We start from the raw sequence: 27,988 nt of genomic DNA on the forward strand, positions 1-27,988 counted from the left end.
AAGGGATGTCCTGGGAAAATAGGAATTAGTCCTCCCGGTAATTGTATTTCCAGGAGTCAATCATTCCCTCCCCTGAATTCTGAGAACCATGTGAGGTTAACATTTGTTATGGAAGTACTCAATAAAATGGAGTTGCATCCATCCCGCTGTGGTGACTGGTAGAGACACTGGTGGTGAGGCGGCGGGGGGCTTCTAACCTCTTGTGTGCTTCCTGTCCCTGGATGATGAGTAGGACAACCTCCTGACGTGCTGTCATGATGGACTCCAGGAAATGCAATTACCGCAAGGACTAATTCCTGTTTTTCAGGGTTACATAAAAGCATATTACACAACTTTGCGTAGTCCATAGATCCCCCTTTCATTGCCCCCATAAACTGCGATGCCAATCTAAGTGCCCCCCCAAACCCAGTATGATTGATACCTCCACATTGAATTTCTCCAAAGTAACAGACACAAGCACAGTAGGATGACCCCAACACAGCATGATGCTCCGTGTGATCCCCACATAGTCCTTCATACAGAATAATGACCCCACACCTAGCCCTCCCTATGGTATAATGGGCCCCAGGTAGCCCTCCCTATGGTATATTGGCCCCATGTAACCCTCCCTATGGTATAATGGGCCCCAGGTAGCCCTCCCTATGGTATAATGGGCCCCAGGTAGCCCTCCCTATGGTATATTGGCCCCATGTAACCCTCCCTATGGTATAATGGGCCCCAGGTAGCCCTCCCTATGGTATAATGGGCCCCAGGTAGCCCTCCCTATGGTATAATGGGCCCCATGTAACTCTCCCTATGGTATAATGGGCCCCAGGTAGCCCTCCCTATGGTATAATGGGCCCCAGGTAGTCTCCCTATGGTATAATGGGCCCTTTTAACCCTCCTTATGGTATAATGGGCCCCATGTAACTCTCCCTATGGTATAATGGGGCCCATGTAGCCCTCCCTATGGTATAATGGGCCCCATGTAACTCTCCCTATGGTATAATGGGCCCCATGTAACCCTCACTATGGTATAATGGGCCCCAGCTAGCCCTCCCTATGGTATAATGGGCCCCTGGTAGCCCTCCCTATGGTATAATGGCCCCATGTAACTCTCCCTATGGTATAATGGGCCCCATGTAACCCTCCCTATGGTATAATGGGCCCCATGTAACCCTAGGTGGGGGAGACGCACAGTACAGGGGTTTATTACAGTGATGGTCCAGCCATAGATGGAGGCTGCGTGAGCTGCTCCCCGGCCAGGATGTGTAGGGTCATTGTCCCACCCGGGGACAGGACCACTTGCTGAGTTTATTTTAAGTATTAGTCTCCACTCCAGTCACCTCCAGAGCTGCACTCACTATTCTGCTGGTACATCGTGTCTTATCCTCCAGTCACCTCCAGAGCTGCACTCACTATTCTGCTGGTGCATCGTGTCTTATCCTCCAGTCACCTCCAGAGCTGCACTCACTATGCTGCTGTTACATTGTGTCTTATACGGGGGCATCAGACTATGAAGTCCTTACATAAAGTAAGCAGACGTTGGACCTGTGGTTTGGGCAGGGGTTGTGCTACTTGACCTGAATCCAGTGCAGAATTGGTTAATGGAAATGAATGGCGCGGGCTCTGGGCCCCGTCCGCATTCTCTTTGTCTCTTATCACACTTTTGTGATGTTTGTCTGCCATGTGAGAGCCAGTAAAGATGGCTGTGCTCGCTGACTGTGCCCAGTGGGCTCCGCTCCAGTCTTCTCCATCGTCTGCTTCAGGCTATATTGTTTGGGTACAATTATAAGATGGACGTCTATGCACAGAGCATTGGGTAAGATGCCGCCTGGTTTTGCCCAGGCGGGGGCCATGCAGCCTCTATAGTGGCCATAGCTTCTGACTCGCTGGCGGTTTCGCCTAGAAGTTGTTACAAGAAAAGAGCTGAACAACATGATGGCAGGAGACAGTGGTGGCCGGCCCGCGGAAACGTGCCGCAGCCTGGTGTCACACGGGGGCGCCACACTCTGCTCTCTTCATTCGCTCCTTAACTTCTGTCACCATCAGTTTCTTCCTCATTTCTCTTTTCAGCTGATGGAAAAGATGAGCAAGATGGCGGCAGAATGGAGGACAAGCAGGTTGTACTTCTCTTACTGCTCATCTCTCTGCTTCTCTCGTTTTTTTCTTCTGTTATCTTTTCTTCCTTCAATATTTCTCATTTTTTTTTTTTTTTTTTTTCTTTTGCTCCTTTTTTTCCCCTCTTTCTTGATCTCTTCTCCATCCTTTCCCCTCCTGGTCTCTTGTCCTTTCCCGGTTTCTTCTTCTTTCTTTTTATTGTCTCTTTGCCTCTCCTCTCCTTCGCCGACCTCCTTTTGCCTTTGCCCTCACTCGCCGATCTCCTTTTCCCTCTCCTCTCCCTCGCCGATCTCCTTTTCCCTCTCCTCTCTCTCGCTGATCTCCTTTTCCCTCTCCTCTCCCTCGCCGATCTCCTTTTCCCTCTCCTCTCTCTCGCCGATCTCCTTTTCCCTCTCCCCTCTCTCGCCGATCTCCTTTTCCCTCTCCCCTCTCTCGCCGATCTCCTCTCCTGCCGATCTCCTTTTCCCTCTCCTCTCCCTCGCCGATCTCCATTTCCCTCTCCTTTTCCCTCTCCTCTCTCTCGCTGATCTCATTTTCCCTCTTCTCTCCCTTGCTGATCTCCTTTTCCCTCTTCTCTCCCTCGCTGATCTCATTTTCCCTCTTCTCTCCCTTGCTGATCTCCTTTTCCCTCTTTTCTCCCTCGCCGATCTTCTTTTCCCTCTTCTCTCTCTCGCCGATCTCCTCTCCTGCCGATCTCCTTTTCCCTCTTTTCTCCCTCGCCGATCTTCTTTTCCCTCTTCTCTCTCTCGCCGATCTCCTTTTCCCTCTCCTCTCCCTCGCCGATCTCCTTTTCCCTCTTTTCTCCCTCGCCGATCTTCTTTTCCCTCTTCTCTCTCTCGCCGATCTCCTTTTCCCTCTCCTCTCCCTCGCCGATCTCCTTTTCCCTCTCCCCTCACTCGCTGATTTCCTTTTCCCTCTCCTCTCCCTCACTGATCTCCTTTTCCCTCTCCTCTCCCTCGCCGATCTCCTTTTCCCTCTCCTCTCCCTCGCCGATCTCCTTTTCCCTCTTTTCTCCCTCGCCGATCTTCTTTTCCCTCTTCTCTCTCTCGCCGATCTCCTTTTCCCTCTTTTCTCCCTCGCCGATCTTCTTTTCCCTCTTCTCTCTCTCGCCGATCTCCTTTTCCCTCTCCTCTCCCTCGCCGATCTCCTTTTCCCTCTTTTCTCCCTCGCCGATCTTCTTTTCCCTCTTCTCTCCCTCGCCGATCTCCTTTTCCCTCTTTTCTCCCTCGCCGATCTTCTTTTCCCTCTTCTCTCTCTCGCCGATCTCCTTTTCCCTCTCCTCTCCCTCGCCGATCTCCTTTTCCCTCTTTTCTCCCTCGCCGATCTTCTTTTCCCTCTTCTCTCTCTCGCCGATCTCCTTTTTCCTCTGCCCTCTCTCGCCGATCTCCTTTTCCCTCTCCCCTCTCTCGCCGATCTTCTTTTCCCTCTTCTCTCTCTCGCTGACCTCCTTTTCCCTCTCCTCTCTCGCCGATCTCCTTTTCCCTCTCCCCTCACTCGCTGATCTTCTTTTCCCTCTTCTCTCTCTCGCCGATCTCCTTTTCCCTCTCCTCTCCCTCGCCGATCTCCTTTTCCCTCTTTTCTCCCTCGCCGATCTTCTTTTCCCTCTTCTCTCTCTCGCCGATCTCCTTTTCCCTCTCCTCTCCCTCGCCGATCTCCTTTTCCCTCTTTTCTCCCTCGCCGATCTTCTTTTCCCTCTTCTCTCTCTCGCCGATCTCCTTTTCCCTCTCCTCTCCCTCGCCGATCTCCTTTTCCCTCTTTTCTCCCTCGCCGATCTTCTTTTCCCTCTTCTCTCTCTCGCCGATCTCCTTTTCCCTCTCCTCTCCCTCGCCGACCTCCTTTTCCCTCTCCCCTCACTCGCTGATTTCCTTTTCCCTCTCCTCTCCCTCGCTGATCTCCTTTTCCCTCTCCTCTCCCTCGCTGATCTCCTTTTCCCTCTCCTCTCCCTCGCCGATCTCCTTTTCCCTCTCCTCTCCCTCGCCGATCTTCTTTTCCCTCTTCTCTCTCTCGCCGATCTCCTTTTCCCTCTCCTCTCCCTCGCCGATCTCCTTTTCCCTCTTTTCTCCCTCGCCGATCTTCTTTTCCCTCTTCTCTCTCTCGCCGATCTCCTTTTCCCTCTGCCCTCTCTCGCCGATCTCCTTTTCCCTCTCCCCTCTCTCGCCGATCTTCTTTTCCCTCTCCTCTCTCTCGCTGACCTCCTTTTCCCTCTCCTCTCTCGCCGATCTCCTTTTCCCTCTCCTCTCCCTCGCCGATCTCCATTTCCCTCTCTCTCGCCGATCTTCTTTTCCCTCTCCCCTCTCTCGCCGATCTCCTTTTTCCTCTCCTCTCCCTTGCCGATCTCCATTTCCCTTTCTCTCGCTGACCTCCTTTTCCCTCTCCTCTCTCGCCGATCTCCTTTTCCCTCTCCTCTCCCTCGCCGATCTCCATTTCCCTCTCTCTCGCCGATCTTCTTTTCCCTCTCCCCTCTCTCGCCGATCTCCTTTTTCCTCTCCTCTCCCTTGCCGATCTCCATTTCCCTTTCTCTCGCTGACCTCCTTTTCCCTCTCCTCTCTCGCCGATCTCCTTTTCCCTCTCCTCTCCCTCGCCGATCTCCATTTCCATTTCTCTCGCCGATCTCCTTTTCCCTCTCCCCTCTCTCGCCGATCTCCATTTCCCTTTCTCTCGCCGATCTCCTTTTCCCTCTCCTCTCCCTCGCCGATCTCCTTTTCCCTCTCCTCTCCCTCGCCGATCTCCTTTTCCCTCTCCTCTCCCTCGCCGATCTCCTTTTCCCTCTCCTCTCCCTCGCCGATCTCCTTTTCCCTCTCCTCTCCCTCGCCGATCTCCTTTTCCCTCTCCTCTCCCTCGCCGATCTCCTTTTCCCTCTCCTCTCCCTTGCCGATCTCTTTTTCCCTTTCTCTCGCCGATCTCTTTTTCCCTCTCTCTCGCCGATCTCCTTTTCCCTCTCCCTCGCCGATCTCCTTTTCCCTCTCCTCTCCCTCGCCGATCTCCTTTTCCCTCTCCTCTCCCTCGCCGATCTCCTTTTTCCCTCTCCTCTCCCTCGCCGATCTCCTTTTCCCTCTCCTCTCCCTCGCCGATCTCCTTTTTCCTCTCCTCTCCCTTGCCGATCTCTTTTTCCCTTTCTCTCGCCGATCTCTTTTTCCCTCTCTCTCGCCGATCTCCTTTTCCCTCTCCCTCGCCGATCTCCTTTTCCCTCTCCTCTCCCTCGCCGATCTCCTTTTCCCTCTCCTCTCCCTCGCCGATCTCCTTTTTCCCTCTCCTCTCCCTCGCCGATCTCCTTTTCCCTCTCCTCTCCCTCGCCGATCTCCTTTTCCCTCTCCTCTCCCTCGCCGATCTCCTTTTCCCTCTCCTCTCCCTCGCCGATCTCCTTTTCCCTCTCCTCTCCCTCGCCGATCTCCATTTCCCTCTCCCTCGCCGATCTCCTTTTCCCTCTCCTCTCCCTCGCCGATCTCCTTTTCCCTCTCCTCTCCCTCGCCGATCTCCTTTTTCCCTCTCCTCTCCCTCGCCGATCTCTTTTTCCCTCTCTCTCGCCGATCTCCATTTCCCTTTCTCTCGCCGATCTCCTTTTCCCTCTCCCCTCACTCGCTGATCTCCTTTTCCCTCTCCTCTCCCTCGCCGATCTCCATTTCCCTCTCTCTCGCCGATCTTCTTTTCCCTCTCCCCTCTCTCGCCGATCTCCTTTTTCCTCTCCTCTCCCTTGCCGATCTCCATTTCCCTTTCTCTCGCCGATCTCCTTTTCCCTCTCCTCTCCCTCGCCGATCTCCTTTTCCCTCTCCTCTCCCTCGCCGATCTCCTTTTCCCTCTCCTCTCCCTCGCCGATCTCCTTTTCCCTCTCCTCTCCCTTGCCGATCTCTTTTTCCCTTTCTCTCGCCGATCTCTTTTTCCCTCTTTCTCGCCGATCTCCATTTCCCTTTCTCTCGCCGATCTCCTTTTCCCTCTCCTCTCCCTCGCCGATCTCCTTTTCCCTCTCCTCTCCCTTGCCGATCTCTTTTTCCCTTTCTCTCGCCGATCTCTTTTTCCCTCTCTCTCGCCGATCTCCTTTTCCCTCTCCCTCGCCGATCTCCTTTTCCCTCTCCTCTCCCTCGCCGATCTCCTTTTCCCTCTCCTCTCCCTCGCCGATCTCCTTTTTCCCTCTCCTCTCCCTCGCCGATCTCCTTTTCCCTCTCCTCTCCCTCGCCGATCTCCTTTTCCCTCTTTTCTCCCTCGCCGATCTTCTTTTCCCTCTTCTCTCTCTCGCCGATCTCCTTTTCCCTCTCCTCTCCCTCGCCGATCTCCTTTTCCCTCTTTTCTCCCTCGCCGATCTTCTTTTCCCTCTTCTCTCTCTCGCCGATCTCCTTTTTCCTCTGCCCTCTCTCGCCGATCTCCTTTTCCCTCTCCCCTCTCTCGCCGATCTTCTTTTCCCTCTTCTCTCTCTCGCTGACCTCCTTTTCCCTCTCCTCTCTCGCCGATCTCCTTTTCCCTCTCCTCTCCCTCGCCGATCTCCTTTTCCCTCTCCTCTCCCTCGCCGATCTCCTTTTCCCTCTTTTCTCCCTCGCCGATCTTCTTTTCCCTCTTCTCTCTCTCGCCGATCTCCTTTTTCCTCTGCCCTCTCTCGCCGATCTCCTTTTCCCTCTCCCCTCTCTCGCCGATCTCCTTTTCCCTCTCCTCTCCCTCGCCGATCTCCTTTTCCCTCTCCTCTCTCGCCGATCTCCTTTTCCCTCTCCCCTCACTCGCTGATCTCCTTTTCCCTCTCCCCTCACTCGCTGATCTCCTTTTCCCTCTCCCCTCTCTTGCCGATCTCCTTTTCCCTCTCCTCTCCCTCGCCGATCTCCATTTCCCTCTCTCTCGCCGATCTCCTTTTCCCTCTCCCTCGCCGATCTCCTTTTCCCTCTCCTCTCCCTCGCCGATCTCCTTTTCCCTCTCCTCTCCCTCGCCGATCTCCTTTTCCCTCTCCTCTCCCTCGCCGATCTCCTTTTCCCTCTCCTCTCCCTCGCCGATCTCCTTTTCCCTCTCCTCTCCCTTGCCGATCTCCATTTCCCTTTCTCTCGCCGATCTCCTTTTCCCTCTCCTCTCCCCATCTCCCTTTGCCTCCCCCTTCCGTCTTCTGCATCCCACTCTGACAACCAGAACACATGTACACCATAGTGGCAGTAGGTTTGATGCAGACTTTCATGAAGTCTTTGCGTGGGGTGAGAGGTATGTGAGTTGCCTGTGGCCGCAGGTGGAGCAGCCTGTTTTATCCACATTGGGGAGTTGCCGCTCGTTTCCTATGCAACGGTCGGTGAAGATGTCGTCTTCCTCTCGGAGGATTACACGGTATTGTGTCACATGAGGGTCGCCTTCTCCATTGTGAGTGGGGGTCACTGACAGGAGCCGCCCGATCAGCCTGAGGATTTGCATAAAATAGTGTCAGGCCTTGAAGAACGTGTTGCCCCCAAAAACATTTAGGCGCAGTGAGGTCCGGTCTCTTGTGTTTACTCATCAGCGGCAGGGCCTCTGCTGCAGAGAACACCGGCCATGGATCCCGGGACTATGGGGCAATAAGTCACCGTCCTGTAATGACCTGGGTTATGGAGGGTTAATTAGAATGATTGTGGTGCAGTGGTGACTGAATCTGGCTGCCGGCGTTCACCTTCTTGTGTCACCACATTTAGCGTTCGGATGGTTCTACCGGTATGAAGGGAAGTTCCCGACTCTGAGGAAGGTAAGATGTGTGTCGTGTGTCGACCCCGCATGTGCCGGCCAAGCTCATCCACGGTGCATCCTGCAGAGAGGCGAGGCAGTGCTTCATACAGTGCGCCCTGCAGAGAGGCGGTGCTTCATACGCGGTGCACCCTGCAGAGAGGCGGTGCTTCATACAGTGTGCCCTGCAGAAAGGCTGTGCTTCATACAGTGTGCCCTGCAGAAAGGCGGTGCTTCATCCACGGTGCATCCTGCAGAGAGGCGGTGCTTCATCCGCGGTGCACCCTGCAGAGAGGCGAGGCGGTGCTTCATACAGTGCGCCCTGCAGAGAGGCAGTGCTTCATACAGTGCGCCCTGCAGAGAGGCGGTGCTTCATACGCGGTGCACCCTGCAGAGAGGCGGTGCTTCATACAGTGCGCCCTGCAGAGAGGCGGTGCTTCATACAGTGTGCCCTGCAGAGAGGCGGTGCTTCATACAGTGCGCCCTGCAGAGAGGCGGTGCTTCATACGCGGTGCACCCTGCAGAGAGGCGAGGCGGTGCTTCATACAGTGCGCCCTGCAGAGAGGCAGTGCTTCATACAGTGCGCCCTGCAGAGAGGCGGTGCTTCATACGCGGTGCACCCTGCAGAGAGGCGGTGCTTCATACAGTGCGCCCTGCAGAGAGGCGGTGCTTCATACAGTGTGCCCTGCAGAGAGGCGGTGCTTCATACAGTGCGCCCTGCAGAGAGGCGGTGCTTCATACGCGGTGCACCCTGCAGAGAGGCGGTGCTTCATACGCGGTGCACCCTGCAGAGAGGCTGTGCTTCATACGCGGTGCACCCTGCAGAGAGGCAGTGCTTCATACAGTGTGCCCTGCAGAAAGGCTGTGCTTCATACAGTGCGCCCTGCAGAGAGGCGGTGCTTCATACGCGGTGCACCCTGCAGAGAGGCGAGGCAGTGCTTCATACAGTGCGCCCTGCAGAGAGGCGGTGCTTCATACAGTGCGCCCTGCAGAGAGGCGGTGCTTCATCCACGGTGCATCCTGCAGAGAGGCGAGGCGGTGCTTCATACAGTGCGCCCTGCAGAGAGGCGGTGCTTCATACGCGGTGCACCCTGCAGAGAGGCGAGGCAGTGCTTCATACAGTGCGCCCTGCAGAGAGGCGGTGCTTCATACAGTGCGCCCTGCAGAGAGGCGGTGCTTCATACGCGGTGCACCCTGCAGAGAGGCGGTGCTTCATACAGTGCGCCCTGCAGAGAGGCAGTGCTTCATACAGTGTGCCCTGCAGAGAGGCGGTGCTTCATACAGTGCGCCCTGCAGAGAGGCGGTGCTTCATACGCGGTGCACCCTGCAGAGAGGCGGTGCTTCATACGCGGTGCACCCTGCAGAGAGGCTGTGCTTCATACGCGGTGCACCCTGCAGAGAGGCAGTGCTTCATACAGTGTGCCCTGCAGAAAGGCTGTGCTTCATACAGTGCGCCCTGCAGAGAGGCGGTGCTTCATACGCGGTGCACCCTGCAGAGAGGCGAGGCAGTGCTTCATACAGTGCGCCCTGCAGAGAGGCGGTGCTTCATACAGTGCGCCCTGCAGAGAGGCGGTGCTTCATCCACGGTGCATCCTGCAGAGAGGCGAGGCGGTGCTTCATACAGTGCGCCCTGCAGAGAGGCGGTGCTTCATACGCGGTGCACCCTGCAGAGAGGCGAGGCAGTGCTTCATACAGTGCGCCCTGCAGAGAGGCGGTGCTTCATACAGTGCGCCCTGCAGAGAGGCGGTGCTTCATACGCGGTGCACCCTGCAGAGAGGCGGTGCTTCATACAGTGTGCCCTGCAGAAAGGCGGTGCTTCATACAGTGCGCCCTGCAGAGAGGCGGTGCTTCATCCACGGTGCATCCTGCAGAGAGGCGAGGCGGTGCTTCATACAGTGTGCCCTGCAGAGAGGCAGTGCTTCATACAGTGTGCCCTGCAGAGAGGCGGTGCTTCATACGCGGTGCACCCTGCAGAGAGGCGGTGCTTCATACAGTGTGCCCTGCAGAGAGGCAGTGCTTCATACAGTGTGCCCTGCAGAGAGGCGGTGCTTCATACGCGGTGCACCCTGCAGAGAGGCGGTGCTTCATACACAGTGCACCCTGCAGAGAGGCTGTGCTTCATCCACGGTGCACCCTGCAGAGAGGCGAGGCGGTGCTTCATACAGTGCGCCCTGCAGAGAGGCGGTGCTTCATACAGTGCGCCCTGCAGAGAGGCTGTGCTTCATACAGTGCGCCCTGCAGAGAGGCGAGGCAGTGCTTCATACAGTGCGCCCTGCAGAGAGGCTGTGCTTCATACAGTGCGCCCTGCAGAGAGGCGGTGCTTCATACGCGGTGCACCCTGCAGAGAGGCGGTGCTTCATACAGTGTGCCCTGCAGAGAGGCGGTGCTTCATACAGTGTGCCCTGCAGAAAGGCTGTGCTTCATACAGTGTGCCCTGCAGAAAGGCGGTGCTTCATACGCGGTGCACCCTGCAGAGAGGCGGTGCTTCATACAGTGCGCCCTGCAGAGAGGCGGTGCTTCATCCACGGTGTGCCCTGCAGAAAGGCTGTGCTTCATACAGTGTGCCCTGCAGAAAGGCGGTGCTTCATCCACGGTGCATCCTGCAGAGAGGCGGTGCTTCATACAGTGTGCCCTGCAGAGAGGCGGTGCTTCATCCACAGTGCACCCTGCAGAAAGGCTGTGCTTCATACAGTGTGCCCTGCAGAGAGGCGGTGCTTCATACGCGGTGCACCCTGCAGAGAGGCTGTGCTTCATCCACGGTGCATCCTGCAGAGAGGCGGTGCTTCATCCACAGTGCACCCTGCAGAGAGGCGGTGCTTCATACAGTGCGCCCTGCAGAGAGGCGGTGCTTCATCCGCGGTGCACCCTGCAGAGAGGCGGTGCTTCATACAGTGTGCCCTGCAGAGAGGCGGTGCTTCATACGCGGTGCACCCTGCAGAGAGACGGTGCTTCATACAGTGTGCCCTGCAGAAAGGCGGTGCTTCATACAGTGCGCCCTGCAGAGAGGCGGTGCTTCATACGCGGTGCACCCTGCAGAGAGGCGAGGCAGTGCTTCATACAGTGCGCCCTGCAGAGAGGCGGTGCTTCATACAGTGCGCCCTGCAGAGAGGCGGTGCTTCATCCACGGTGCATCCTGCAGAGAGGCGAGGCGGTGCTTCATACAGTGCGCCCTGCAGAGAGGCGGTGCTTCATACGCGGTGCACCCTGCAGAGAGGCGAGGCAGTGCTTCATACAGTGCGCCCTGCAGAGAGGCGGTGCTTCATACAGTGCGCCCTGCAGAGAGGCGGTGCTTCATACGCGGTGCACCCTGCAGAGAGGCGGTGCTTCATACAGTGTGCCCTGCAGAAAGGCGGTGCTTCATACAGTGCGCCCTGCAGAGAGGCGGTGCTTCATCCACGGTGCATCCTGCAGAGAGGCGGTGCTTCATCCGCGGTGCACCCTGCAGAGAGGCGAGGCGGTGCTTCATACAGTGCGCCCTGCAGAGAGGCAGTGCTTCATACAGTGCGCCCTGCAGAGAGGCGGTGCTTCATACGCGGTGCACCCTGCAGAGAGGCGGTGCTTCATACAGTGCGCCCTGCAGAGAGGCAGTGCTTCATACAGTGTGCCCTGCAGAGAGGCGGTGCTTCATACAGTGCGCCCTGCAGAGAGGCGGTGCTTCATACGCGGTGCACCCTGCAGAGAGGCGGTGCTTCATACGCGGTGCACCCTGCAGAGAGGCTGTGCTTCATACGCGGTGCACCCTGCAGAGAGGCAGTGCTTCATACAGTGTGCCCTGCAGAAAGGCTGTGCTTCATACAGTGCGCCCTGCAGAGAGGCGGTGCTTCATACGCGGTGCACCCTGCAGAGAGGCGAGGCAGTGCTTCATACAGTGCGCCCTGCAGAGAGGCGGTGCTTCATACAGTGCGCCCTGCAGAGAGGCGGTGCTTCATCCACGGTGCATCCTGCAGAGAGGCGAGGCGGTGCTTCATACAGTGCGCCCTGCAGAGAGGCGGTGCTTCATACGCGGTGCACCCTGCAGAGAGGCGAGGCAGTGCTTCATACAGTGCGCCCTGCAGAGAGGCGGTGCTTCATACAGTGCGCCCTGCAGAGAGGCGGTGCTTCATACGCGGTGCACCCTGCAGAGAGGCGGTGCTTCATACAGTGCGCCCTGCAGAGAGGCAGTGCTTCATACAGTGTGCCCTGCAGAGAGGCGGTGCTTCATACAGTGCGCCCTGCAGAGAGGCGGTGCTTCATACGCGGTGCACCCTGCAGAGAGGCGGTGCTTCATACGCGGTGCACCCTGCAGAGAGGCTGTGCTTCATACGCGGTGCACCCTGCAGAGAGGCAGTGCTTCATACAGTGTGCCCTGCAGAAAGGCTGTGCTTCATACAGTGCGCCCTGCAGAGAGGCGGTGCTTCATACGCGGTGCACCCTGCAGAGAGGCGAGGCAGTGCTTCATACAGTGCGCCCTGCAGAGAGGCGGTGCTTCATACAGTGCGCCCTGCAGAGAGGCGGTGCTTCATCCACGGTGCATCCTGCAGAGAGGCGAGGCGGTGCTTCATACAGTGCGCCCTGCAGAGAGGCGGTGCTTCATACGCGGTGCACCCTGCAGAGAGGCGAGGCAGTGCTTCATACAGTGCGCCCTGCAGAGAGGCGGTGCTTCATACAGTGCGCCCTGCAGAGAGGCGGTGCTTCATACGCGGTGCACCCTGCAGAGAGGCGGTGCTTCATACAGTGTGCCCTGCAGAAAGGCGGTGCTTCATACAGTGCGCCCTGCAGAGAGGCGGTGCTTCATCCACGGTGCATCCTGCAGAGAGGCGAGGCGGTGCTTCATACAGTGTGCCCTGCAGAGAGGCAGTGCTTCATACAGTGTGCCCTGCAGAGAGGCGGTGCTTCATACGCGGTGCACCCTGCAGAGAGGCGGTGCTTCATACAGTGTGCCCTGCAGAGAGGCAGTGCTTCATACAGTGTGCCCTGCAGAGAGGCGGTGCTTCATACGCGGTGCACCCTGCAGAGAGGCGGTGCTTCATACACAGTGCACCCTGCAGAGAGGCTGTGCTTCATCCACGGTGCACCCTGCAGAGAGGCGAGGCGGTGCTTCATACAGTGCGCCCTGCAGAGAGGCGGTGCTTCATACAGTGCGCCCTGCAGAGAGGCTGTGCTTCATACAGTGCGCCCTGCAGAGAGGCGAGGCAGTGCTTCATACAGTGCGCCCTGCAGAGAGGCTGTGCTTCATACAGTGCGCCCTGCAGAGAGGCGGTGCTTCATACGCGGTGCACCCTGCAGAGAGGCGGTGCTTCATACAGTGTGCCCTGCAGAGAGGCGGTGCTTCATACAGTGTGCCCTGCAGAAAGGCTGTGCTTCATACAGTGTGCCCTGCAGAAAGGCGGTGCTTCATACGCGGTGCACCCTGCAGAGAGGCGGTGCTTCATACAGTGCGCCCTGCAGAGAGGCGGTGCTTCATCCACGGTGTGCCCTGCAGAAAGGCTGTGCTTCATACAGTGTGCCCTGCAGAAAGGCGGTGCTTCATCCACGGTGCATCCTGCAGAGAGGCGGTGCTTCATACAGTGTGCCCTGCAGAGAGGCGGTGCTTCATCCACAGTGCACCCTGCAGAAAGGCTGTGCTTCATACAGTGTGCCCTGCAGAGAGGCGGTGCTTCATACGCGGTGCACCCTGCAGAGAGGCTGTGCTTCATCCACGGTGCATCCTGCAGAGAGGCGGTGCTTCATCCACAGTGCACCCTGCAGAGAGGCGGTGCTTCATACAGTGCGCCCTGCAGAGAGGCGGTGCTTCATCCGCGGTGCACCCTGCAGAGAGGCGGTGCTTCATACAGTGTGCCCTGCAGAGAGGCGGTGCTTCATACGCGGTGCACCCTGCAGAGAGACGGTGCTTCATACAGTGTGCCCTGCAGAAAGGCGGTGCTTCATACAGTGCGCCCTGCAGAGAGGCGGTGCTTCATACGCGGTGCACCCTGCAGAGAGGCGAGGCAGTGCTTCATACAGTGCGCCCTGCAGAGAGGCGGTGCTTCATACAGTGCGCCCTGCAGAGAGGCGGTGCTTCATCCACGGTGCATCCTGCAGAGAGGCGAGGCGGTGCTTCATACAGTGCGCCCTGCAGAGAGGCGGTGCTTCATACGCGGTGCACCCTGCAGAGAGGCGAGGCAGTGCTTCATACAGTGCGCCCTGCAGAGAGGCGGTGCTTCATACAGTGCGCCCTGCAGAGAGGCGGTGCTTCATACGCGGTGCACCCTGCAGAGAGGCGGTGCTTCATACAGTGTGCCCTGCAGAAAGGCGGTGCTTCATACAGTGCGCCCTGCAGAGAGGCGGTGCTTCATCCACGGTGCATCCTGCAGAGAGGCGAGGCGGTGCTTCATACAGTGTGCCCTGCAGAGAGGCAGTGCTTCATACAGTGTGCCCTGCAGAGAGGCGGTGCTTCATACGCGGTGCACCCTGCAGAGAGGCGGTGCTTCATACAGTGTGCCCTGCAGAGAGGCAGTGCTTCATACAGTGTGCCCTGCAGAGAGGCGGTGCTTCATACGCGGTGCACCCTGCAGAGAGGCGGTGCTTCATACACAGTGCACCCTGCAGAGAGGCTGTGCTTCATCCACGGTGCACCCTGCAGAGAGGCGAGGCGGTGCTTCATACAGTGCGCCCTGCAGAGAGGCGGTGCTTCATACAGTGCGCCCTGCAGAGAGGCTGTGCTTCATACAGTGCGCCCTGCAGAGAGGCGAGGCAGTGCTTCATACAGTGCGCCCTGCAGAGAGGCTGTGCTTCATACAGTGCGCCCTGCAGAGAGGCGGTGCTTCATACGCGGTGCACCCTGCAGAGAGGCGGTGCTTCATACAGTGTGCCCTGCAGAGAGGCGGTGCTTCATACAGTGTGCCCTGCAGAAAGGCTGTGCTTCATACAGTGTGCCCTGCAGAAAGGCGGTGCTTCATACGCGGTGCACCCTGCAGAGAGGCGGTGCTTCATACAGTGCGCCCTGCAGAGAGGCGGTGCTTCATCCACGGTGTGCCCTGCAGAAAGGCTGTGCTTCATACAGTGTGCCCTGCAGAAAGGCGGTGCTTCATCCACGGTGCATCCTGCAGAGAGGCGGTGCTTCATACAGTGTGCCCTGCAGAGAGGCGGTGCTTCATCCACAGTGCACCCTGCAGAAAGGCTGTGCTTCATACAGTGTGCCCTGCAGAGAGGCGGTGCTTCATACGCGGTGCACCCTGCAGAGAGGCTGTGCTTCATCCACGGTGCATCCTGCAGAGAGGCGGTGCTTCATCCACAGTGCACCCTGCAGAGAGGCGGTGCTTCATACAGTGCGCCCTGCAGAGAGGCGGTGCTTCATCCGCGGTGCACCCTGCAGAGAGGCGGTGCTTCATACAGTGTGCCCTGCAGAGAGGCGGTGCTTCATACGCGGTGCACCCTGCAGAGAGACGGTGCTTCATACAGTGTGCCCTGCAGAAAGGCGGTGCTTCATCCACGGTGCATCCTGCAGAGAGGCGAGGCGGTGCTTCATACAGTGTGCCCTGCAGAGAGGCAGTGCTTCATACAGTGTGCCCTGCAGAGAGGCGGTGCTTCATACAGTGTGCCCTGCAGAGAGGCTGTGCTTCATACGCGGTGCACCCTGCAGAGAGACGGTGCTTCATACAGTGTGCCCTGCAGAAAGGCGGTGCTTCATCCACGGTGCACCCTGCAGAGAGGCGAGGCGGTGCTTCATACAGTGTGCCCTGCAGAGAGGCAGTGCTTCATACAGTGTGCCCTGCAGAGAGGCGGTGCTTCATACAGTGTGCCCTGCAGAGAGGCTGTGCTTCATACGCGGTGCACCCTGCAGAGAGGCTGTGCTTCATCCACGGTGCATCCTGCAGAGAGGCGGTGCTTCATCCACAGTGCACCCTGCAGAGAGGCGGTGCTTCATACAGTGCGCCCTGCAGAGAGGCGGTGCTTCATCCGCGGTGCACCCTGCAGAGAGGCGGTGCTTCATACAGTGCGCCCTGCAGAGAGGCGGTGCTTCATACGCGGTGCACCCTGCAGAGAGGCGGTGCTTCATACAGTGTGCCCTGCAGAGAGGCTGTGCTTCATACAGTGCGCCCTGCAGAGAGGCGGTGCTTCATACAGTGTGCCCTGCAGAGAGGCTGTGCTTCATACAGTGCGCCCTGCAGAGAGGCGGTGCTTCATCCACGGTGCATCCTGCAGAGAGGCGGTGCTTCATCCACAGTGTGCCCTGCAGAAAGGGGGTGCTTCATCCACAGTGTGCCCTGCAGAGAGGCTGTGCTTCATACAGTGCGCCCTGCAGAGAGGCTGTGCTTCATACAGTGCGCCCTGCAGAGAGGCTGTGCTTCATACAGTGCGCCCTGCAGAGAGGCGGTGCTTCATCCACGGTGCATCCTGCAGAGAGGCGGTGCTTCATCCACAGTGTGCCCTGCAGAAAGGGGGTGCTTCATCCACAGTGTGCCCTGCAGAGAGGCTGTGCTTCATACAGTGCGCCCTGCAGAGAGGCTGTGCTTCATACAGTGCGCCCTGCAGAGAGGCTGTGCTTCATACAGTGCGCCCTGCAGAGAGGCGGTGCTTCATCCACGGTGCATCCTGCAGAGAGGCGGTGCTTCATCCGCGGTGCACCCTGCAGAGAGGCTGTGCTTCATACAGTGTGCATCCTGCAGAGAGGCTGTGCTTCATCCACGGTGCATCCTGCAGAGAGGCGGTGCTTCATCCACGGTGCATCCTGCAGAGAGGCGGTGCTTCATCCACGGTGCATCCTGAAGAGAGGCGGTGCTTCATACAGTGCGCCCTGCAGAGAGGCGGTGCTTCATCCACGGTGCATCCTGCAGAGAGGCGGTGCTTCATCCACGGTGCATCCTGCAGAGAGGCGGTGCTTCATACAGTGCGCCCTGCAGAGAGGCGGTGCTTCATACGCGGTGCACCCTGCAGAGAGGCGGTGCTTCATACAGTGTGCCCTGCAGAGAGGCGGTGCTTCATACGCGGTGCACCCTGCAGAGAGACGGTGCTTCATACAGTGTGCCCTGCAGAAAGGCGGTGCTTCATCCACGGTGCATCCTGCAGAGAGGCGAGGCGGTGCTTCATACAGTGTGCCCTGCAGAGAGGCAGTGCTTCATACAGTGTGCCCTGCAGAGAGGCGGTGCTTCATACAGTGTGCCCTGCAGAGAGGCTGTGCTTCATACGCGGTGCACCCTGCAGAGAGGCTGTGCTTCATCCACGGTGCATCCTGCAGAGAGGCGGTGCTTCATCCACAGTGCACCCTGCAGAGAGGCGGTGCTTCATACAGTGCGCCCTGCAGAGAGGCGGTGCTTCATCCGCGGTGCACCCTGCAGAGAGGCGGTGCTTCATACAGTGCGCCCTGCAGAGAGGCGGTGCTTCATACGCGGTGCACCCTGCAGAGAGGCGGTGCTTCATACAGTGTGCCCTGCAGAGAGGCTGTGCTTCATACAGTGCGCCCTGCAGAGAGGCGGTGCTTCATACAGTGTGCCCTGCAGAGAGGCTGTGCTTCATACAGTGCGCCCTGCAGAGAGGCGGTGCTTCATCCACGGTGCATCCTGCAGAGAGGCGGTGCTTCATCCACAGTGTGCCCTGCAGAAAGGGGGTGCTTCATCCACAGTGTGCCCTGCAGAGAGGCTGTGCTTCATACAGTGCGCCCTGCAGAGAGGCTGTGCTTCATACAGTGCGCCCTGCAGAGAGGCTGTGCTTCATACAGTGCGCCCTGCAGAGAGGCGGTGCTTCATCCACGGTGCATCCTGCAGAGAGGCGGTGCTTCATCCACAGTGTGCCCTGCAGAAAGGGGGTGCTTCATCCACAGTGTGCCCTGCAGAGAGGCTGTGCTTCATACAGTGCGCCCTGCAGAGAGGCTGTGCTTCATACAGTGCGCCCTGCAGAGAGGCTGTGCTTCATACAGTGCGCCCTGCAGAGAGGCGGTGCTTCATCCACGGTGCATCCTGCAGAGAGGCGGTGCTTCATCCGCGGTGCACCCTGCAGAGAGGCTGTGCTTCATACAGTGTGCATCCTGCAGAGAGGCTGTGCTTCATCCACGGTGCATCCTGCAGAGAGGCGGTGCTTCATCCACGGTGCATCCTGCAGAGAGGCGGTGCTTCATCCACGGTGCATCCTGAAGAGAGGCGGTGCTTCATACAGTGCGCCCTGCAGAGAGGCGGTGCTTCATCCACGGTGCATCCTGCAGAGAGGCGGTGCTTCATCCACGGTGCATCCTGCAGAGAGGCGGTGCTTCATACAGTGCGCCCTGCAGAGAGGCGGTGCTTCATACGCGGTGCACCCTGCAGAGAGGCGGTGCTTCATACAGTGTGCCCTGCAGAGAGGCGGTGCTTCATACGCGGTGCACCCTGCAGAGAGACGGTGCTTCATACAGTGTGCCCTGCAGAAAGGCGGTGCTTCATCCACGGTGCATCCTGCAGAGAGGCGAGGCGGTGCTTCATACAGTGTGCCCTGCAGAGAGGCAGTGCTTCATACAGTGTGCCCTGCAGAGAGGCGGTGCTTCATACAGTGTGCCCTGCAGAGAGGCTGTGCTTCATACGCGGTGCACCCTGCAGAGAGGCTGTGCTTCATCCACGGTGCATCCTGCAGAGAGGCGGTGCTTCATCCACAGTGCACCCTGCAGAGAGGCGGTGCTTCATACAGTGCGCCCTGCAGAGAGGCGGTGCTTCATCCGCGGTGCACCCTGCAGAGAGGCGGTGCTTCATACAGTGCGCCCTGCAGAGAGGCGGTGCTTCATACGCGGTGCACCCTGCAGAGAGGCGGTGCTTCATACAGTGTGCCCTGCAGAGAGGCGGTGCTTCATCCACAGTGTGCCCTGCAGAAAGGGGGTGCTTCATCCACAGTGTGCCCTGCAGAGAGGCTGTGCTTCATACAGTGCGCCCTGCAGAGAGGCTGTGCTTCATACAGTGCGCCCTGCAGAGAGGCTGTGCTTCATACAGTGCGCCCTGCAGAGAGGCGGTGCTTCATCCACGGTGCATCCTGCAGAGAGGCGGTGCTTCATCCACAGTGTGCCCTGCAGAAAGGGGGTGCTTCATCCACAGTGTGCCCTGCAGAGAGGCTGTGCTTCATACAGTGCGCCCTGCAGAGAGGCTGTGCTTCATACAGTGCGCCCTGCAGAGAGGCTGTGCTTCATACAGTGCGCCCTGCAGAGAGGCGGTGCTTCATCCACGGTGCATCCTGCAGAGAGGCGGTGCTTCATCCGCGGTGCACCCTGCAGAGAGGCTGTGCTTCATACAGTGTGCATCCTGCAGAGAGGCTGTGCTTCATCCACGGTGCATCCTGCAGAGAGGCGGTGCTTCATCCACGGTGCATCCTGCAGAGAGGCGGTGCTTCATCCACGGTGCATCCTGAAGAGAGGCGGTGCTTCATACAGTGCGCCCTGCAGAGAGGCGGTGCTTCATCCACGGTGCATCCTGCAGAGAGGCGGTGCTTCATCCACGGTGCATCCTGCAGAGAGGCGGTGCTTCATCCACGGTGCATCCTGCAGAGAGGCGGTGCTTCATCCACGGTGCATCCTGCAGAGAGGCGGTGCTTCATCCACGGTGCATCCTGCAGAGAGGCGGTGCTTCATCCACGGTGCATCCTGCAGAGAGGCGGTGCTTCATCCACGGTGCATCCTGCAGAGAGGCGGTGCTTCATCCACGGTGCATCCTGCAGAGAGGCGGTGCTTCATCCACGGTGCATCCTGCAGAGAGGCGGTGCTTCATCCACGGTGCATCCTGCAGAGAGGCGGTGCTTCATCCGCGGTGCATCCTGCAGAGAGGCGGTGCTTCATCCGCGGTGCACCCTGCAGAGAGGCTGTGCTTCATACAGTGTGCATCCTGCAGAGAGGCTGTGCTTCATCCACGGTGCATCCTGCAGAGAGGCGGTGCTTCATCCACGGTGCATCCTGCAGAGAGGCGGTGCTTCATCCACGGTGCATCCTGAAGAGAGGCGGTGCTTCATACAGTGCGCCCTGCAGAGAGGCGGTGCTTCATCCACGGTGCATCCTGCAGAGAGGCGGTGCTTCATCCACGGTGCATCCTGCAGAGAGGCGGTGCTTCATCCACGGTGCATCCTGCAGAGAGGCGGTGCTTCATCCACGGTGCATCCTGCAGAGAGGCGGTGCTTCATCCACGGTGCATCCTGCAGAGAGGCGGTGCTTCATCCACGGTGCATCCTGCAGAGAGGCGGTGCTTCATCCACGGTGCATCCTGCAGAGAGGCGGTGCTTCATCCACGGTGCATCCTGCAGAGAGGCGGTGCTTCATCCACGGTGCATCCTGCAGAGAGGCGGTGCTTCATCCACGGTGCATCCTGCAGAGAGGCGGTGCTTCATCCACGGTGCATCCTGAAGAGAGGTGGTGCTTCATCCACGGTGCATCCTGCAGAGAGGCGGTGCTTCATCCGCGGTGCACCCTGCAGAGAGGCGGTGCTTCATCCACGGTGCATCCTGAAGAGAGGTGGTGCTTCATCCACGGTGCATCCTGCAGAGAGGCGGTGCTTCATCCACGGTGCATCCTGCAGAGAGGTGGTGCTTCATCCGCGGTGCACCCTGCAGAGAGGCGGTGCTTTATACGCGGTGCACCCTGCAGAGAGGCAGTACTTCATGCGCGGTGCACCCTGCAGAGAGGCGGTGCTTTATACGCGGTGCACCCTGCAGAGAGGCAGTACTTCATACACGGTGCACCATGCAGAGAGGCGGTACTTCATGCGCGGTGCACCCTGCAGAGAGGCGGTACTTCATACGCGGTGCTCCCTGCAGAGAGGCGGTACTTCATACGCGGTGCACCCTGCAGAGAGGCGGTACTTCATACGCGGTGCACTCTGCAGAGAGGCGGCGCTTCATACGCGGTGCACCCTGCAGAGAGGCGGTACTTCATACGCGGTGCTCCCTGCAGAGAGGCGGTGCTTCATCCACGGTGCACCCTGCAGAGAGGCGGTGCTTCATACACGGTGCATCCTGCAGAGAGGTGGTGCTTCATCCGCGGTGCACCCTGCAGAGAGGCGGTGCTTTATACGCGGTGCACCCTGCAGAGAGGCAGTACTTCATACACGGTGCACCATGCAGAGAGGCGGTACTTCATGCGCGGTGCACCCTGCAGAGAGGCGGTACTTCATACGCGGTGCTCCCTGCAGAGAGGCGGTACTTCATACGCGGTGCACTCTGCAGAGAGGCGGTGCTTCATACGCGGTGCACCCTGCAGAGAGGCGGCGCTTCATACGCGGTGCACCCTGCAGAGAGGCGGCACTTCATACGCGGTGCTCCCTGCAGAGAGGCGGTACTTCATACGCGGTGCACCCTGCAGAGAGGCGGCGCTTCATACGCGGTGCACCCTGCAGAGAGGCGGTACTTCATACGCGGTGCACTCTGCAGAGAGGCGGTACTTCATACGCGGTGCACCCTGCAGAGAGGCGGCGCTTCATACGCGGTGCACCCTGCAGAGAGGCGGCGCTTCATACGCGGTGCACCCTGCAGAGAGGCGGTACTTCATACGCGGTGCTCCCTGCAGAGAGGCAGTACTTCATACGCGGTGCTCCCTGCAGAGAGGCAGTACTTCATACGCGGTGCACTCTGCAGAGAGGCGGTGCTTCATACGCGGTGCACCCTGCAGAGAGGCGGCGCTTCATACGCGGTGCACCCTGCAGAGGCGGCGCTTCATTGTAATCATTATCCCTATCCCTTATATCAGAGTCTAAGACTGTCTTGGGAGAGCCATCTTTTATCTTTTAGGTGTCACGTCTGTGCTGGGCACGTCAGGGATTCCCATTGTCCTTGGTGTTGTGGGTGGGTTATGCCGGCTCTTCTGACTGGATTACTATAGTTGTGCTTGCCCATCATCTGCACTGTTCACACTTAGGGTATGTGCACACACTGCGGATTTCGCTGCGGATCCGCACCGTTTCCGCAGCTGCGGATCTGCAGCGGTTTCCCATGCATTTACAGTACCATGTAAAGCTATGGGAAATGAAATACGCAGTGCACATGCTGCAGAAAAAAACGCGCAGAAACGCAGCGGTTTATTTTCCGCAGCATGTCAATTCTTTGTGCGGAATCCGCAGCGGTTTTTCCTCTGCTCCAATAGGAAACTGCAGGTGAAAAACCGCAGCGGAAACGGCACTAAAAAGCCGAGATAAATCTGCAGTAAAAACCGCAGCGGTTTTGCACTGCGGATTTATCAAATCCGCTGCGGAAAATTCCGCAATGGAATCCGCAGCATGTGCACATGGCCTCAGTGTATTTTACATATATTCCATAGACCTCTCCTTTTTGAGACAGTGACCCTAACCCTGTGCCACCCACCCTATTGCCCGGCCATGAGGTCTCAGTAAAGCAGTCAGAAGTCTCCACGAAGAGGTAGTGCTGAATAGCCATGGTCATGCTAAACGGATCACACCGTGACTGATAGGCCGCTTCATACAGGGTGCACCAGACTGTTCTCTCCTACTGGCTGGGAACATTGCCTACCTGTAATGCATGTAGTGTGAGGGGTGCCGCCTCCGTGTGCCGTGTGAGCTGCTCCGTGCCTCCTCCGTGTGGTCTGCTGCGTGCTTCCTCCGTGTGGTCTGCTGCGTGCCTCCTCCGTGTGGTCTGCTGCGTGCCTCCTCCGTGTGGTCTGCTGCGTGCCTCCTCCGTGTGGTCTGCTGCGTGCCTCCTCCGTGTGGTCTGCTGCGTGCCTCCTCCGTGTGGTCTGCTGCGTGCCTCCTCCGTGTGGTCTGCTGCGTGCCTCCTCCGTGTGGTCTGCTGCGTGCCTCCTCCGTGTGGTCTGCTGCGTGCCTCCTCCGTGTGGTCTGCTGCGTGCCTCCTCCGTGTGGTCTGCTGCGTGCCTCCTCCGTGTGGTCTGCTGCGTGCCTCCTCCGTGTGGTCTGCTGCGTGCCTCCTCCGTGTGGTCTGCTGCGTGCCTCCTCCGTGTGGTCTGCTGCGTGCCTCCTCCGTGTGGTCTGCTGCGTGCTTCCTCCGTGTGGTCTGCTGCGTGCCTCCTCCGTGTGACGTGCTGCGTGCTTCCTCCGTGTGGTCTGCTGCGTGCCTCCTCTGTGTGGCCTGCTGCGTGCCTCCTCTGTGTGGTCTGCTGCGTGCCTCCTCTGTGTGGTCTGCTGCGTGCCTCCTCTGTGTGGTCTGCTGCGTGCCTCCTCTGTGTGGTCTGCTGTGTGCCTCCTCTGTGTGGTCTGCTCCGTGTGGTCTGCTCTGTGCCTCCTCTGTGTGGTCTGCTCCGTGCCTCCTCCGTGTGGTCTGCTCCGTGCCTCCTCCGTGTGGTCTGCTGCGTGCCTCCTCCGTGTGGTCTGCTGCGTGCCTCCTCCGTGTGGTCTGCTGCGTGCCTCCTCCGTGTGGTCTGCTGCGTGCCTCCTCCGTGTGGTCTGCTGCGTGCCTCCTCCGTGTGGTCTGCTGCGTGCCTCCTCCGTGTGGTCTGCTGCGTGCCTCCTCCGTGTGGTCTGCTGCGTGCCTCCTCCGTGTGGTCTGCTGCGTGCCTCCTCCGTGTGGTCTGCTGCGTGCCTCCTCCGTGTGGTCTGCTGCGTGCCTCCTCCGTGTGGTCTGCTGCGTGCCTCCTCCGTGTGGTCTGCTGCGTGCCTCCTCCGTGTGGTCTGCTGCGTGCCTCCTCCGTGTGGTCTGCTGCGTGCCTCCTCCGTGTGGTCTGCTGCGTGCCTCCTCCGTGTGGTCTGCTGCGTGCCTCCTCCGTGTGGTCTGCTGCGTGCCTCCTCCGTGTGGTCTGCTGCGTGCCTCCTCCGTGTGGTCTGCTGCGTGCCTCCTCCGTGTGGGCTGCTGCGTGCCTCCTCCGTGTGGGCTGCTGCGTGCCTCCTCCGTGTGGGCTGCTGCGTGCCTCCTCCGTGTGGGCTGCTGCGTGCCTCCTCCGTGTGCGCTGCTCCGTGCCTCCTCCGTGTGGCCTGCTCCGTGTGCCTCCTCCGTGTGTCCTGCTCCGTGTGCCTCCTCCGTGTGTCCTGCTCCGTGTGCCTCCTCCGTGTGGTCTGCTGCGTGCCTCCTCCGTGTGGTCTGCTGCGTGCCTCCTCCGTGTGGTCTGCTCCGTGCCTCCTCCGTGTGGTCTGCTCCGTGCCTCCTCCGTGTGGTCTGCTCCGTGCCTCCTCCGTGTGGTCTGCTCCGTGCCTCCTCCGTGTGGTCTGCTCCGTGCCTCCTCCGTGTGGTCTGCTCCGTGTGCCTCCTCCGTGTGGTCTGTTGCGTGCCTCCTCCGTGTGGTCTGCTGCGTGCCTCCTCCGTGTGGTCTGCTGTGTTCCTCCTCCGTTTGGTCTGCTCCCTGTGTCTCCGTTGTGATCTTTGCCCATGTTTGTCCTCATCCACTCGCGCTCAGAAAGGGAAAGAGCGGAAGAAAGCGAAGGCGGACAGTCTGTATGAGCAGAAGAAGAGTAAGAAGGAGGTGGAGTTTGAGCAGAAATTGGCCAAAGAGAAGGAGGAGATGCTGGAGAAGGAGAAGCAGCTGAAGATCAGTCGCCTGGTGCAGGAGGTAATGGAGGTGCTGTCAGGCTGCCCTGTGCGCCGCCGGGCCCTTATGGTTATCACCCTCTAGTGTTATGCATCCCTCAAAGCTTGGGCAGGAGCGCTGTTGGATAGCGGTTTTAGGAGTCCAGTTGGCAGAGCCACACTATGTTTGACAGCTGCCTTTACATGCAAACCAGAAAGGACCTTTTATAGTATCATTGATCCACAGGAGCGGTGATATAGAACATCTCCCTAGGAGCCCCACAGCTGGGCCCCCACCTTTCTCTACAATAGTGGACCCCATTCTTGCTCACTGCACAAAGTGAGTAGAATTTTGAGGCCCCATGGGTAACTGCTGACCCCCCTTTGGGCAGTGAGGAATAGTGGAGGTCTTGGGAACCCCATTTTATTGGCGGGGGTCCTGGTCATAAGTGATGTCCTTCTTTAACTAGTGCCAGTACGTATCTCTGCCCACTGGACTAATGAAGGTCGCAGAGGTTGGACACTTTCTTTCCAGGGGTGTAGCTTATGGCCTGAAGCATTGATTGTGTTGGGGGCTTCTGATGGGCCCTATTTAGGCACACAATTTTATCCTTGGATGGGGGGGCCACAGACCCTATGTTTGTCATATGAATTTGCTGAATCGGGCTCCACACTTCCATTCACCCTCCGTCCCCCAATCACCGGGGTTATCTAGGTGCCATGGTGCAGCTTGGGTCTGGGGCTTCATTGTGTGGATAGTTCCCCCATTTCATGTTGTGTGCCCGGCATAATGTGTACCATGGGTGGGGGTCACTGGTCACTCATCTCCATTTATCTCTATGCCTCAGGTCTCCGAGACGGAGCGAGAAGATCTAGAAGAGTCTGAGAAGGTCCAGCATTGGGTGGAGAGGCTCTGCCAGACCCGCCTGGAGCAAATCTCCTCCACTGAGGGCGATGCCAATGAGGTACGGATTACCCGCCAGTCTGGGCCTCACAGAAAGTTCGGAATATTTGGCTTTAGGGTGAAATTTCTGGGTGACCCTACGATGCCCTCTGACCTTCTCAGGTGAACTTTGAGATCTCTGCCCTTCTGATTACACACGTCCCACTGCTCAGTGTCTCCGGACTTTCTAATGTGATGACCTCTAACAAGGAGCGGAATGGTAGCATTCACAACGGGCTTGATCCATGAATCGGCCAAGACATTTTGGGGTTCAGTTAGAGTTCCAGCGGGAAGCAGATATCTTTCATGAAATTTCACATATTTATTGATCCAAAAAATATAAAAAGGAATAATCTGGTAAACAGCTACGGCCCTTTACAGCATCATGCACATAGAGCAGCGTTCAGCCAGCGCGTTTCCACCTCCGTCATGGCGGGCTCCAGTGAAGACTGAGTAAGTTCTTATAGTTCCTCTGGTTCTTGCACAGCTGACTTTAATAATATCAATTATTTCCAAAGGCCATGAAGCTGGGATGGAAATATACAGGAGAACAGGTCATGAAAATACAAAGTGATTAAACAACAATGTGAAAACATCGCACAGAAAAGTGAAAAAATGAAGGCAAACCAATTATCAGAGAGTAAATCTGAGATCCTGTGTGTGGTTTAGGCCATGCTCCAAGGAGCTTCCTTCTGTGATCTCCCCCTCTATAAGGTCTGTGGAAAATAAAACCAGAGGTATCACCTTCATGGACGTTCAAAAAATGTCTGGATACAGCAGACTAGGAAGAAGGGTTAGCCGCGTCCGATAAGTGACATGTAACGGGCATGTTGTGCCTCCCACATATTGTACGTTCAATAAGATAACGACATAAAATCATTAGTACGGAATCCCCGAGATGACATCGCGGTTCCTATAGATCTGCCTTCCATCCAAGCTGACATACTAACCAGCGTTGGTCTCCACGTCGCACCAAGAAGCGCACTGCTTGCTATGTTTTTCTTTATTCAACGTCTATCAGGACACCGTCACGCAGCAATTTTAATGACCTAAATGACTGCACTGACGATTGAACAAATTGGCCTCAGTATTTGGCAATCGCCCACATTCAGGTATGAAGAAGTCCGACGAATTAGAAAAACTTGTGTTAACTTTGGAAAAGAAAATGTTTAAGGAGATGAAAGTTTGGTGGGATGATAAAGCGCTGAAAGCATACGTCGATGAGGGAATGATACCTGGAGGATTGCGCCACAACGATCTATAGTGATGAATGTCAGAGTGGAGCCCGATATTGAGCCAGTGTTCTCTGATCCAGCTGATTGTGAAACATGAAGAGTTAAAGATGAAGCTGTAGATCTTCAAAAATCGTTGGAACAATAAGCACACTTTAAGGCAGGGGTCCCCAACCTGTAGCTCGGGGGCCACATGTGGCTCGCGGCCCCTGAATTGTGGCTCGCGGCTGTCTGCCAGCTTGGTGCATTAGCTCCAGGTCCAGCAGACAGGTATGAAGAGCACATCTCAGCACATGAGAGCAGACCTGGACGCACATATGCTGGTACCTGTTGGAAGAGGTTCTTGAAGCTGGATGCGACAGTGTTGGGAGTCCTCGATGGGAGAATCCGGAATGGGAGCATTGTGGTGACCCCTGGATCTCACTGTGCTGCTTTGGAGTGATTTCTGTGGAAAAGCTTCGGTTATCATTATACCCATAAATGGGGGCTTTGGTTGACCCTACGTTGAGGGGGACAGGAGCAGGATGTTGCTCGTGACCCCCCTCTCAAAGCTGAATGTGGCTCTCTAGGTCAAAAAGGTTGGGGACCACTGCTTTAAGTCCATGTGCACACATTCAGGATTTTTAGCGTATTTTCAGCCATTTTCCACCGAAAAAACTCTAAAAAGCTTACATAAGCATCCCATCATTTTTAATGCATTCTGCATTTTTTGTGCACATGTTGCGTTTTTTTCCACGGCGGAATTGCATTCCAGAAAAAAATGCAGCATGTTCATTCTTTGTGCGGAATCGCGGAGATTCTGCACACATAGGAGTGCATTGATCCGCTTACTTCCCTCATGTGGCTATGCTCACCATGCGGGAAGTAAGCAGATCATGTGTGGTTGGTACCCGGGGTGGAGGAGAGGAGACTATCTTCCAGGCCCTGGGAACCATATCTTTAGGAATTAAAATAAAAAATCGTGATATTCTCACCTTCCGGTGGCCCCTGGCAGCCTTCCCGCTCCTTGCGATGCTCCCGTTCCCAGTAATGCTTTGCGACAATGACCTGTGATGACGTAGCGGTCTCGCGTGATGCTATGTCATCACAGGTCATTGCCGCAAGGCATTACTGGGAACGGGAGCATCCTGAGGAGCCGGGAAGCCTGCTGGGGCCATCGGAAGGTACCCGCGTACCTATCTGGAATCTGGCGAGCTATAGGATTTCTGACCAGCACATTTCTCTGCTAAGCAAAGCATTAGGGTTTTCACCAACAAATGAATTTGATGCGCTCAAAACCATCTTAGATGTAAACAAATTGGCTCGAAATAGAACATTAAAGTGTCATTTTTTGGATGAGGAACTTGGCAAGATGTAGGGGTCGGAGCAGTTGACGCTATTACACCAGAGGAAACAATACATTATAATGACTTTGAGGAACAACGTGCCTTTTCGTGCCTTAAATATTTAGAACTCAAACGATCATTGGCAATTGCAACAATGACTTTATGACCAGTAATCCGTTTTTTATCCGGTCCATTCGCGTCCTGCGGCTTTGGATCAATTCCAAGAACTGGTAGAAAAGGAATTGATAATTTTGAAAAATAATACTGAAAAAAAAACGAGATCCCTCATATAATTAACTCCTGGAGAGAGAAAAGCCTTGTCTGAAATCACAAATAATCAAGACCTTCTTATTCGACAAGCTGATGGGGCGGCACTA

General features: G+C 57.3%; 1 protein-coding gene across 2 annotated transcripts in view; it reads left to right on the plus strand.

Annotated features, from left to right (window-relative positions):
* Window positions 1–27,988, plus strand: part of USH1C (USH1 protein network component harmonin) — a 407,047-nt gene that overhangs the window by 214,116 nt on the left and 164,943 nt on the right. Inside the window, exons 15-17 of one of the 2 annotated variants that reach the window (XM_077281844.1) lie at window positions 2,056–2,102; window positions 24,002–24,154; window positions 24,960–25,076. In XM_077281844.1, the coding sequence (XP_077137959.1) occupies window positions 2,056–2,102; window positions 24,002–24,154; window positions 24,960–25,076 (317 nt within the window). The remainder of the gene's footprint in view (window positions 1–2,055; window positions 2,103–24,001; window positions 24,155–24,959; window positions 25,077–27,988) is intronic. The other variant, XM_077281845.1, reaches the window with a different exon arrangement.

Source organism: Ranitomeya variabilis, chromosome 2 (genome assembly GCF_051348905.1).
Source record: "Ranitomeya variabilis isolate aRanVar5 chromosome 2, aRanVar5.hap1, whole genome shotgun sequence".
Lineage (NCBI taxonomy): Eukaryota > Metazoa > Chordata > Amphibia > Anura > Dendrobatidae > Ranitomeya > Ranitomeya variabilis.